The sequence below is a fragment of the Oryzias melastigma genome, linkage group LG5 (genome assembly GCF_002922805.2).
Source record: "Oryzias melastigma strain HK-1 linkage group LG5, ASM292280v2, whole genome shotgun sequence".
In the NCBI taxonomy this organism is placed as follows: Eukaryota; Metazoa; Chordata; class Actinopteri; order Beloniformes; family Adrianichthyidae; genus Oryzias; species Oryzias melastigma.
The window spans coordinates 26,151,514-26,162,816 of NC_050516.1; the positions used below are offsets into that span (position 1 = coordinate 26,151,514).

At 37.1% G+C, this 11,303-nt stretch overlaps 1 protein-coding gene across 1 annotated transcript in view; it reads left to right on the top strand.

Moving 5' to 3' along the window:
• Positions 1 to 2,273: 2,273 nt before the first annotated feature.
• The window catches only part of gli1 (GLI family zinc finger 1), a gene marked incomplete at its 5' end in the record, with an annotated part of 14,117 nt that continues 5,087 nt past the window's right edge, over positions 2,274 to 11,303 (top strand). Inside the window, 7 exon segments of the mRNA XM_024270942.1 lie at positions 2,274 to 2,383; positions 7,155 to 7,381; positions 8,004 to 8,105; positions 8,183 to 8,381; positions 9,288 to 9,456; positions 9,631 to 9,738; positions 9,851 to 9,991. Coding sequence (XP_024126710.1) covers positions 2,313 to 2,383; positions 7,155 to 7,381; positions 8,004 to 8,105; positions 8,183 to 8,381; positions 9,288 to 9,456; positions 9,631 to 9,738; positions 9,851 to 9,991 — 1,017 coding nt within the window.

Genomic DNA, 11,303 nt, shown 5'->3' on the forward strand with positions numbered 1-11,303 from the left:
CTAAACGTAATATTTTTTTTATCACGTATACATGAGTATAAGTTTGCATATCCACTATAGACCACGTACATGTAGAGAAGGAAATACATTGAGTGCATACTTCTACAGACTAAATCGGAACATTTGAAGTTTACAATATCTAAATACTATGTGAATGTACTAACCTGCTCACTTTTACTGTAAACTAAGTATTTTTGTAGGACACTTTAAGAGACTACTTTTTGCTAAGGGTAGTTTTAAAGACCCACTCTGCACCAATGGAGGACATACACAGAATATTTAAATATCTTGTACTTGCATTTCTGAGTATTTTTTTATTCAAATTGTTGTGAATCAGGAGCAAACGAAATATAGTGTTTGAAACAGATTGTTTTAGTGACAGAAGATGATGATGCATCCACTAGTAGACAATTAAATCCATGGACGTCTTTGTTTTCTAATCTGGCACCGTAATGTTAGGATGGGGATGTGAGTGGCTGGAAGCTTGGAATATATATATATATATATATTGTCTTTTTTCAGATGTGTAAAACATCAAAAAGAAAGGACTTAAATAAATAAATACATGTTTGAGAAGGGGATAGGCAGAAGCAAATGCTTGTTTTAGCCTATCCCTTTATGTATTTTTCTACTAACTTAAATAATTCACTGTATATATAGATATATATATATATATTGCTGTTTTCGTTTCCAGGTCTCGAAATTTGATATTAATGATCCTTTATAACTTCAATCTGTTTTTGTAGAGTATAAATATTTGATATTAATTCCTGAACCGGATATTGATAATTCACTTAGAGAAAATGGTATGGTCGAGCCGGGGTGGGATTATATAAATTTGCTTCCTCCCACTCTCTTTCAAGTGATCTATATGTAATTCAATGTAATGTGGTTTTTTTTCATGTATTATTCCTGGTTGCTTGAAATAAACCATTTCATTAATTCTTCATTAATATAAACAATACAATATTACATTATCTTTCAATTTTTCCTCTTTTCACCTGTGAATCCTATAAATTGTAATCCACAATTACCATTTCACATTCAAAAATTATTTGTGATGTTGGGGCTTTTAACATCCTAAACCAGAAATTATGCAAAGGAGTGTAAAGTGCATCCAGTACATTTTTCAAAGTAAAACGTATTTTTTGCTTTATTCGCTGTTTTACTGTGTTGTAAGCATTATGTCATTTTTGACAGTTTGTCACACAATGTTTGTAATACAATCAAATATGTAAATTTAAGCCTATACAAGACAGAAATATTAATAAAAGTTCAATTTTTACTCATTGTATGAAGGCGAGTCACTCAGAAAAAGAAGTGTTGTTATTATAATTTTAAAATCACAGTGGAATGAATGTTTGTTTACTTGTACTTTATATATATAAATGGCGAGTTATCGCGTGAACCTACGTGAGTTCGGAGTCTGGCGAGGTCGACAGCCGAGCCTGCTGCAGGACGCAGCCATCTGTAGCCAATGTGAGTCATCATAACTAGACCGCTCCGGTGACAGCATTGAAGCCGGACCGGATGCAGTGTGAGCCCGGTTAGTCCGCGGAAACAGTCCCACCCCAACACAGGCGAATTTCTAATGAACTCGTGCTTCTCTGCAGGAACGGTGTCCTAGAAAATGACACGCTAAAAACAGTATAAGTATAGTTAAAAGACCACTGGGTATGCCTTTAAAATAGATTAGACGTGAGACTTTTAATTCATTTTCTGAACATGCAGGAACCTGTAGTTTTCAGAACATTCATGGATGTGGTTGGATGTCATGAGCAGGTGCCTGTTCTCAGGCTCTCTCCGTCAGAATTAACTTTCACATAGTCCTGCTGAAAGATATACTCTCAATATATGAGACAAAAGGCTACTTTGTCCTTCCTCTGTTTGGGTTGCTAGCATCCCTCAACTTTTGTCCTTTAAGCTTTGAGGCGAAAATGTTGAACCCTCCCAAGTAGACCCAGTTTCCAACATTTCCTATCTTCTTACTTGCTTCTTCTCCAAAAATTGAAGGCTTCAGTATTTTTGAGCTAACACTTGTTTGATATAAGTATGACTCAAGTTTTCCAGAGCTTATTCTGTCCTTAAACTGTTTTCTCTTGGTTTGGTCTGGTCTGTTATTAACAACCTACGGATTGCTTTTTCGCTCCAGCCACAATTGTTTGTGTTTATTTGGCTTTTTTTTATGGCAGAGTTCAGCTTTATTTGGTTGGGTAGGGTTTGTTTGATTTTCTTGCCCTCACCTCAGACTTGTCCTTGCTTTTCTGTGCCAGGTCCAGGCTGTAAGGGGAGCAGTAGGTCTTGGAGCTCCAATGCCAGTGGACATGCAGCCACACCAGGGGCTGTATTACTATGAGACGTCACCCAACCAGCCCTCCAGAGGGTAAGACAGCAGCCAGCACATCCTGTCCACTATTATGTACTTCGACCAACGACAGAAATACATTTACAAGCTGTTGCAGCGCAAAACTCATCTAAACAAGTGACACTATTTTTTGGAAAATAAATATTATACATCATTTGGTCTTATCATCAATGTGGGCACTTTATATCTCCAGAGTAGACATTTATTGCTTTGTTTTAGCTGTCCTACATGCAATAAGATCTGCTTTATTGTCTACATTTTTCTCTTGTTCATCCTGATTCCTTTTAGACTGCAAAAATGGAATCTTAAAAAAGTAATAGGACCCTTGTTTCACAATAAAATGTCTTATTTTCTTTCTTGCAAGAAAGATATTATCATCAAAAAAGTTTTCAACAGCAAAATAATATTAGATTAATCCATAAGAACCAATGGTGACATCAGTGTAATAAAAAAAAAATATGTATATATATATATATACTGGTATATTCTACATAATTGTATTTACAAAAAAAAAACTAGGTCTTTTTTTTTTTTAATTAGACATATCTTAATGGATATTTTTTTTTCTTAGATAAGATTTTTTTTTGCTTATTTGAAGAATATTTTTAAAGACTTTTTGAATTATTTCTTATTTTGCTGTGTACATGACAGTCTTTGACATATATATTTTCCTGTTTTTCACAACTGGGTCATTTAATTCTTCTGTGTGGTTTTGTCACTTCATTTACCCCTCATACTTCCGACAGCTTTTATGACAGTTTGTGATGAAGACGTTACCAGATTGACTAAATTCTTGCAGTTCTCTTTGAAAGCCTTCTGCTGCCATGTTTTCATGCTACGTCATGTGTCCCGCCCCCATTTCAGTTGCTCTTGACAACACACGTTTGCAGTTGAGATGCCAATTTGTTCTCACTGCCCAAGTTTGGCAAAAAGTAAAGAAGTAATGAGCATATTAGATCAGCAGTGACACTTTGCTCTTCTGCACACAAAAGCAAATTGAGTCCAGCTGCCAGTTCTGATCTAGTTCATTCTGTTTCTGGAAACATTACAGAGCGCCATTTACTACCAGGCTGAAGCATCTAGTTTAGAATATTTTTAGTGAGGCTATCATGAGATTTGATGCTGAAGCTGAACTTTTCCTTAAGTCTTAAAACATTGGCACAATTGACTGGATATATAAAACTAGTCTGAGTGAGTGTGACATAACCCATAGAGAATGCCTTACTTCTGGCTCCAGCAAAGCGCCGTAGAAGCGGCGTGGAACGGAGGCCACCTTGTTAACCTATGGTATAGTTCACACCAGACGCAAAGCGCCGCAGTCCTCTGCAGATGCTAATCAATTAACTAAAGTGCTGTAATTTGTTACACTTAAAATTATTAGTTTTTATCAAATTCAAGTTTTGAGTTGATGGTTTCTTCAACTTAAAAATGTAATTTGATAAAAACTAATATTTTTGGACCATAACAAACGACAGAACTTTAGTTAATTGATCCAATGTTTCACTTTTTACAGTGCATCTGGTCTATTTTTCGTGCAAGCCGTGAGCGCCGTCTCAATCCTGACAGGAAGTTACGACAAGACACCAGTCAATTTTCAAAATATAACAAATTTTTCACAATAAAATACCGAAATTGACAAATGCAAAATTAATTGTAGGAGCTGTAAATAACCACGGCTGAACAGAAGCGCATGTCGTCCGTCCTGAAAAAAAACGCGTCCGATGTGAACTGTAGGTGACGCGGATACCGCAGCGTTTCCGTGTCCGGTGTGAACCCGGCATAATTCCAGCCAACCACAAACCAAAATTATTCATTTCTCCACCATAATCTATTTTCAAATTGTTGGCACTTCTGTGAAATAAAAGACACTATCTATACACCATAAGTTCAACTTACTTTAATTTTCAATGCAGTTAGCATTAGAGTGCATAAACAGTCATAGAAACGCATAAATATACGCAAACGCAAGAATTTTGAATGGGGAAGCCTGAAATGCACAGATGTACATAAACTTTTCATTAGTTTAATTAAAACCTTCTTGTCTATTTACTAATGTTTTACCCTCACAGTTTTAATAGAAACATTTACATGCAATTTAGAAGTTTTGTTTCAGTTTAAGACTCTTGAAAGATGTTTTCTGGATTTTTTTTTTTTTTTTTTACAACATCCTAACTTTTTTACAGTTCTCTAGATCAAAAAGTCTGGTTTTCCTTACTGACGTACCCTGTAGCCATATATAGACAGGTGTTAGTCATTTGTTAGAATGTCTCTAATTAGACACTGATAGACTTCAGTGAGCTGTCGAAGCAGAAGAAAGCAGAACTTTGGACAAAAGCCAAAATACTTTTCAAAGAGTGTTTTTGATCAAAGTTTTTTAGTTAATTTACCGAAAACATAATCCTTATTTTTGGGCTTATCGGTATTCACTAAAAAGAATTTAAAAACCACAAATTAACCCCTTAATGCCTACGGATGCAAAACACTTCTGCTTTAAAGATACATTAATTTAGCATTTATGTGAAAGCAAGTTTTTTTTAATGGCTAAGAATAAATTAAAGTTAAGAGTTCCACAAAAACTTAAAACTTGAAATGCTCATTTTCATGTTTTCTTCCTCCTTTAAACAAAAGTTTTTATTTGAGTTGATTTTTTTTTTTCGCTAAATTTCCTTTTTTATAGTTTGACTCTGAACTTTCTACAGTTAAAACCATTGAAATCTGACTCCTTTGTTGTTCAAACAAAGAAAAAGAAGAGAAAAAGTCCGATCAGCTCTGCTCTCAAAAGCTTTTCCTTCAGTTGTTTCCATTTCATTCCGAGAGATACTGGGATGATGCAGAAGTCCAGGTCTGTCCAGGTCCGATTGTTGTGGACATGGCGCTAGCTCAGCCTTCACTCCTCCCCTATCCACTCTCCCTCCTTCCCTCACTGCTCATGCCACCCAGGTTGCGGGTGGACTCGGCCTCTCTCTGACAGCTGCTAATTACAGGCTGACCAGGCCCTGCTGCGCTCTGCATGACTGCCTCACGGCCCACTCAGGTTACCCAGAGCCAGGGAGAAGCAGGGAGAGTTGGAGAGAAAGGTGGCTGAGAAGGAGGAAAGGGGGAGAGAAACTGAAACAGAAGGGATGAATGGTGGGAGAGAAAAGGCAAAAAAAGAAAGAAAGAATAGCTGGGAGATAAATTGGGGACGAGGGGGGCAAAACAGTGGATTAGAAAGGACAGATTAAGCTACTGTGTGAAATACATGTTGTGTGGAAAGAATTAGAGAAGTGAAAAGGCGACTTAGGGAGAAGGTGGATGATGTCTGTCCTTCCAAAGGAAGAGCGGGAGGGTTAAAGCGAGGAGACCCGCTTTGAGGCGAACTGAAGGGACGTCTGAACGTCCATTGAAATTCATGGAAAGTTCCAAGCTTAACTTCTGTTGTTTGGGAAAGGGGGAATCCCAAATGAGTACATTTCAAACTTTCAGGACTAGATGAGGGTAATGCGCCATCTAGTGGAGAGACAATATCATCACATCACTATGAAGAGAGTAGGTCCCACTTATCTCAATAAAAGTCCATATTTATTTACTCAAAATCTCAAAATTAAACCATTTTTTCTCCAATAAGTCACTTTCCAGATATTCATTGGTATTTTTTTTAACAACAAGGACTTATATAAAATGAAGCAACATATTGCTTATATTAAAAAAAGTAAAAATTGTTGGGCCAGATAACAGTTTGATGGCCCCCGGGTCGTAGTTTGCCCACCCCTGCTCTAAAGTGTCACTGGGTGTGCATGTGGAAACCTGCTCAGGGTACTCCACCTTTTCCTAACAGTAGCTGGGACAGGCTCCAGCATCCCGTGACCCCAAAAAGGGGTATAGAGGGTTAAGAAAATGGATGTAAAAATTAAGATTTTTTTTTAAAAACAATAATGTATTTTATAAATCATCATATTGTTGTCTGAAAGACATCTGTACCATTTCCTATGAAGAAGAACATTTATAATTGATCAAAAGTAGCTTTTTAGTCAACTTTTGTGAAAGATATGAGTATTTTGGGCTGTTTTTTTCTCTGTGTGTTTGTGGGTTTTCCAGGTTCCTCCTACAGTCCAAACCCATGATTCATAGGTAATTGGTTGCTCTAAATTATCCCAAATTGTAGTTGTGTTGGTCCATAGCAGACTGGCAACCTGTTCAGGTTGTACCCCACCGTCAGTAGTAGTGTGACCCCAGCAGGTTATGAAGATGGATGGATAATGAGTAACTTTATGGCATTTTGCATTAGGTGCTAAAACAGAAATCACAGCATCCTTTCTGTTGATTTTTTTGAAGTCTTTGACTTTTTTCTTGTTCAGCACTACTACAAATTATCCATTTATTCCTGCTCTGTCCTGTTCAGGATCACAGTTTATACCATAGTCTCTTCCAACCACTACAAGATGAAGAACTTGAGCAAAAAATGGACTTCAGCCATTTAAACTCTAATTTTTCCATTCAGTTTTATTTACTTATTTTTCTTTTGAATTTATTTTTTAAGGGATTGATCCATGATACTCAATTTACATATATTAATTTACAATAATGCCATGCACCCTCCTAATGTCCACAATCATTTTTTAAATATTGTGACACATTTTCAGACAAATTAATAAAATACTACTCTAAAAGCTCTAAAATACAAAAAATGACCAGAGAAACCCCCACAACAAAGTCTAATATTCAGCTCTGATTGGCAGGAAATCATTTTTTTGTTGAAAAGGAAATAATAGTGAATGTGATGAGAATTCTTTTTGCTTATCATCCACAGCCTCATCCCATCAGACCAGTCTCCCTACAGTGATGTGTCGTCAGTGCGAGCCCCTCTCCTCGATGGTCCCCCCCCGGACTGCCACAGCATGTATAACTCCATGACTCCCAACATCTCTCACGGATCAGGCCAGGGGAACGGCCACTGCTTGGATCAATACATGAGGCCCCCCCAGGCCCCTCCACCGCACTGTATGATGGGCCACAGGGGGATGCCACCCACAGACGGTGAGTCCCCCTGACCTCATGGAAAATATTAATTAGGGATAAAGAATACTTGACTCTGAAGATCCCATATTCTTTGATTCGTTATTTTACTTTACAGTTAAGATTGCAGCAAAAAGTGTGATTGTTTGCATTGTAACAATATATCTACAGAAAAAGCACAAGACAGAAAGGAGTTTTGATTCAAGAATTTGTCCCAAGTATTGTTTTTATTTTTTGGAATAAAGAGAGAAATTTCAAAATATGTAATAGTTTGTAACTTTTGGTAGACATTAAGATGACTTCATTTCTAAATAAAAGGCACCCTCTGTCAGCTAGGATCACCTCACTGCTGCAAATGTAGTAGTAGGTAGTACCAGTATTGGCAACTGTCTGGTGATGCGATTTGTACAAGTAAAACACAAGTAAGATGCTGAAGGACGCTCATAAATAAATAATTAAATATCGTCTTGTCAGCATCGCCAAATGAAATATCGCGATATATCGCCAAATCGATTTTCCTTATGTAAGTAAATTACAGCATCTTAAGAGTTTGATCCATTAAAAGATAAAACCTGTGATTGAAGAAAATTAAACATTGATCTGTGTGTGCTTCACTGCTTTAACTGTCTGCCTTTTTCTTCAGGTGGCAATGGCGCCCCCTACTGCAACCAAAACAACATTGTTTCATCGCATCACAACTTCTGCCAGATTCAGCCGGGCTCTGATCAGATCGGGTCAGGCGATGGTGAGTAAAAGAGAAGGACCGGTTCATTTCAGATTATAAATGGAACAGAAGCACAACCAACCCTCTGTCCCGCTCAGGCTCAAGGTTCTCCACTCCTCGCTCCATGCTGAAACTGAGCAAGAAGAGAGCGCTGTCCATTTCTCCTCTGTCTGATGCCAGCGTGGACCTGCAGACAGTCATCCGGACCTCACCCAACTCCTTAGTGGCCTTTGTCAATTCTCGCTGTAACCCCAACGGTGCCAGCTCCTACGGCCATCTCTCTGTGAGCGCCATGAGGTACGGCGCCTCACTGCCCGAGGAACGTTTATCAGACTATTACATGTTTATTTCTCTTCTATATGAACCAGTATTACATGTATACATGGAAGAGCTGTTACACTATCCCACACATGTAAAACATTACAAAAAAAGGAATTTAAAAAAGAAAAAAAACAGTGTAAAAGAAAAATCACAAACTGATTTAACAAATACATGTTTGAAAAAGGGATAGACAGAAGCTAATGCTTATTTAAGCCGATCCCTTTATGTTTTTTTCTAGTTCCTCAAATAATTCACAGTATAAAAATCTAAACAAAACGATAAAATATTTCAGTAACTTTCATATTTTTGTCTTTTCACCTGTGAATTCTATAAATTATTATCCACAAATACAGTTCACAATCAAAAATAGTTGAAATCCTAATTTTTATTCGTCCACCATATATTTTGACAACATCCTCTCTTTAATTTTGATAGAAAATAGTTTGATGTCCAAACATTGTTTGTATTGATAGTCAAGGCTGTTCCACAGTTTAATCCCACACACTGATATTTCTAAAAAAACAAATCTGATAAGATACATTTTAATTATACAGAAACTTTTATTTAGAAATTAAAATAGAGATAATCATATAGCCAATAATAGGCAGCTACAACTGATTTTTAATTATTAATAATGTATGAGTTGAACAAAGATTTTGTCTTTTAGAAGGATTTTTAACAATCAAAGCAGATATAAAATGTCGTTTTAGGGTTTTTTTGGCTAGATTTTTTTAAATTTACATAGTGTGTATGACAAAAAAGTCATTTTACAATTCAATTTACGTTGTAAAAACGTACATTTTACTGATATTGTATTAATTCAGTTCTGTTTTCAGCTGTTCGTCCACTAGAGTTGTCATATGTTTTCCTGTCACCCCACAGTCCTTCTCTGAGTTACGGCAACAACATAAACTGCCAGTCGAGACAACAAGGCTCCCTGTACGGAGGGAACGGGGGGACGCCGCTGAGTGGTCATACGCCGGGTCCGTGCCAAGCCTCACGTTTGCCTCCCCACAATCCTCGACTCCACGCTCCACCCAAGCATGGACACGTAAGACGACTCTGGAGCCTCAAATCATTCCTAACAAATTCAGCATCAGTTCACCTCCTTTTAATGACCGGAGGGGCCAGATACAAGAGCGAACAATGCAAATGATTGGAAATGTTTGGTTTTGTGGGTGAGGTTGTAGCACAGAAGAAGGCAGTAACGGTGTATGTCTTGCAGCTGAAGACAGAGCCCGGGCTGGGAGGTGTGATGGAAGGCATGAACGTGAAGACGCTGGAGGAGAGGTCAGAGGGCGACGTCGCCAGCCCTTCTTCTACTGGCACTCAGGTACAAATGTGCACGTGCTTTCACTGACTCCACAAGTGCAAGTTGACGTGATAAATCTGAGTAGGTATGGTAGTAAATATTCACTCTCTTTTCTCCAAATGTGTCTGAGCAGGACCCTCTTCTGGGGTTACTGGATGGCAGAGATGACTTGGACAAGGAGGATGGGAAGCCGGAGCCAGAGGCCGTCTATGAGACAAACTGTCGCTGGGAGAGCTGCAACAAGGAATTTGACACACAAGACCAGCTAGTTCATGTAAGACATTTATAAACCAGGGTTCAGCTATCAGCTGGATGGAAACTGACAGACTGACAGCAGGTGCCTCATGCCGAGAACATGAGCGTTAAAAACTCGGTATTACCGGTGAGTGAAGACACAAGAGGGAATAAAAGCACAAATGGATCAGTAAAATGCAGATTAAAGACAAAGAAAGCATCCTGTTCTTCCATTTGAAATTATGTGACATAAGTACAAAACCAGTTTATTGACTGGGACGACTGTTTCTCAGGGTGTGTTTTGGTCTGATCCCAAAATGATAAAAAAAATACTCCAAAGAGTAACATAAAATGTGAAGCATAGTTAAAAAAACATAAGGATAAAACTTTAGACAAATAAAACAATACAAAACATGCTGTGACATAAAGATACCTTCAAAAATACAAAAGCGAATTCAGAAATAAACCAACATTTTTTTTTCTAAAGTAGATATATAGCATTACTTGCAATAATGCTAGTGTGAATGCTGTTAGCTGAATGTGGCTGCTGAAGATTCCAGAGCTGATAGCTGAAAATGCTGAAGTTGAAACTTTGCTAAAATATTAGCTAAACTTCAAATTTGCCTTAAGAACTTAAAAAAGTCATATGTGAAAAAACAGCTAGCATAATGCTAACAAATTAGCTAAACTTCAAATTTGCCTTAAGAACTCAAACAAAAGGTTTAATTTTGCCAAAACACCTAGCATTATGCTAAAATATTAGCTAAACTCAAAATATGCCTAAATAACTTAAAAAAGTTATATTTTAATAAAAAACAGCTAGCATAATGCTAACATATTAGCTAAACTTAAAATTAGTCTTAAGAACTTTAAAAAAAGTTTAATTCTGCCAACACAGCTAGCATGATGCTAAAATATTAGCTAAATTCAAAATCTGCCTAAAGAAATCAAAAACAGCTAACATGGTGCTAAATTAATAGCTAAATACCAAATTACCCTAAAAAAAATCCAAGAGTTGCTGAGAATTTTAAAGTTTTAATGGTGTCTCTAGCTGAAAGTATATCTGGAAGTTCACAAGTTTCAAAGTACACAGACTTTTTGAAGCATTCACTTTCTTTTGGGCTTATTTTGCTCAATGTTTCAAGAACTATAAAGTTTATAATTACCAAAAGTACAGGCAGTAATGTCCTGAATGAGCTGAATGTTTTGATACCAAGATTGCTGACAACGCTCTGTTTTCATTCTCTAACTTACAGCCCTTCACAACCCCAACCAAACATTGCCAGTGCAACAAAAATAGCAACTTATAATGTAGCTATCCATCCGTACAGTTTTTTTTTTTTTTTTTTTGT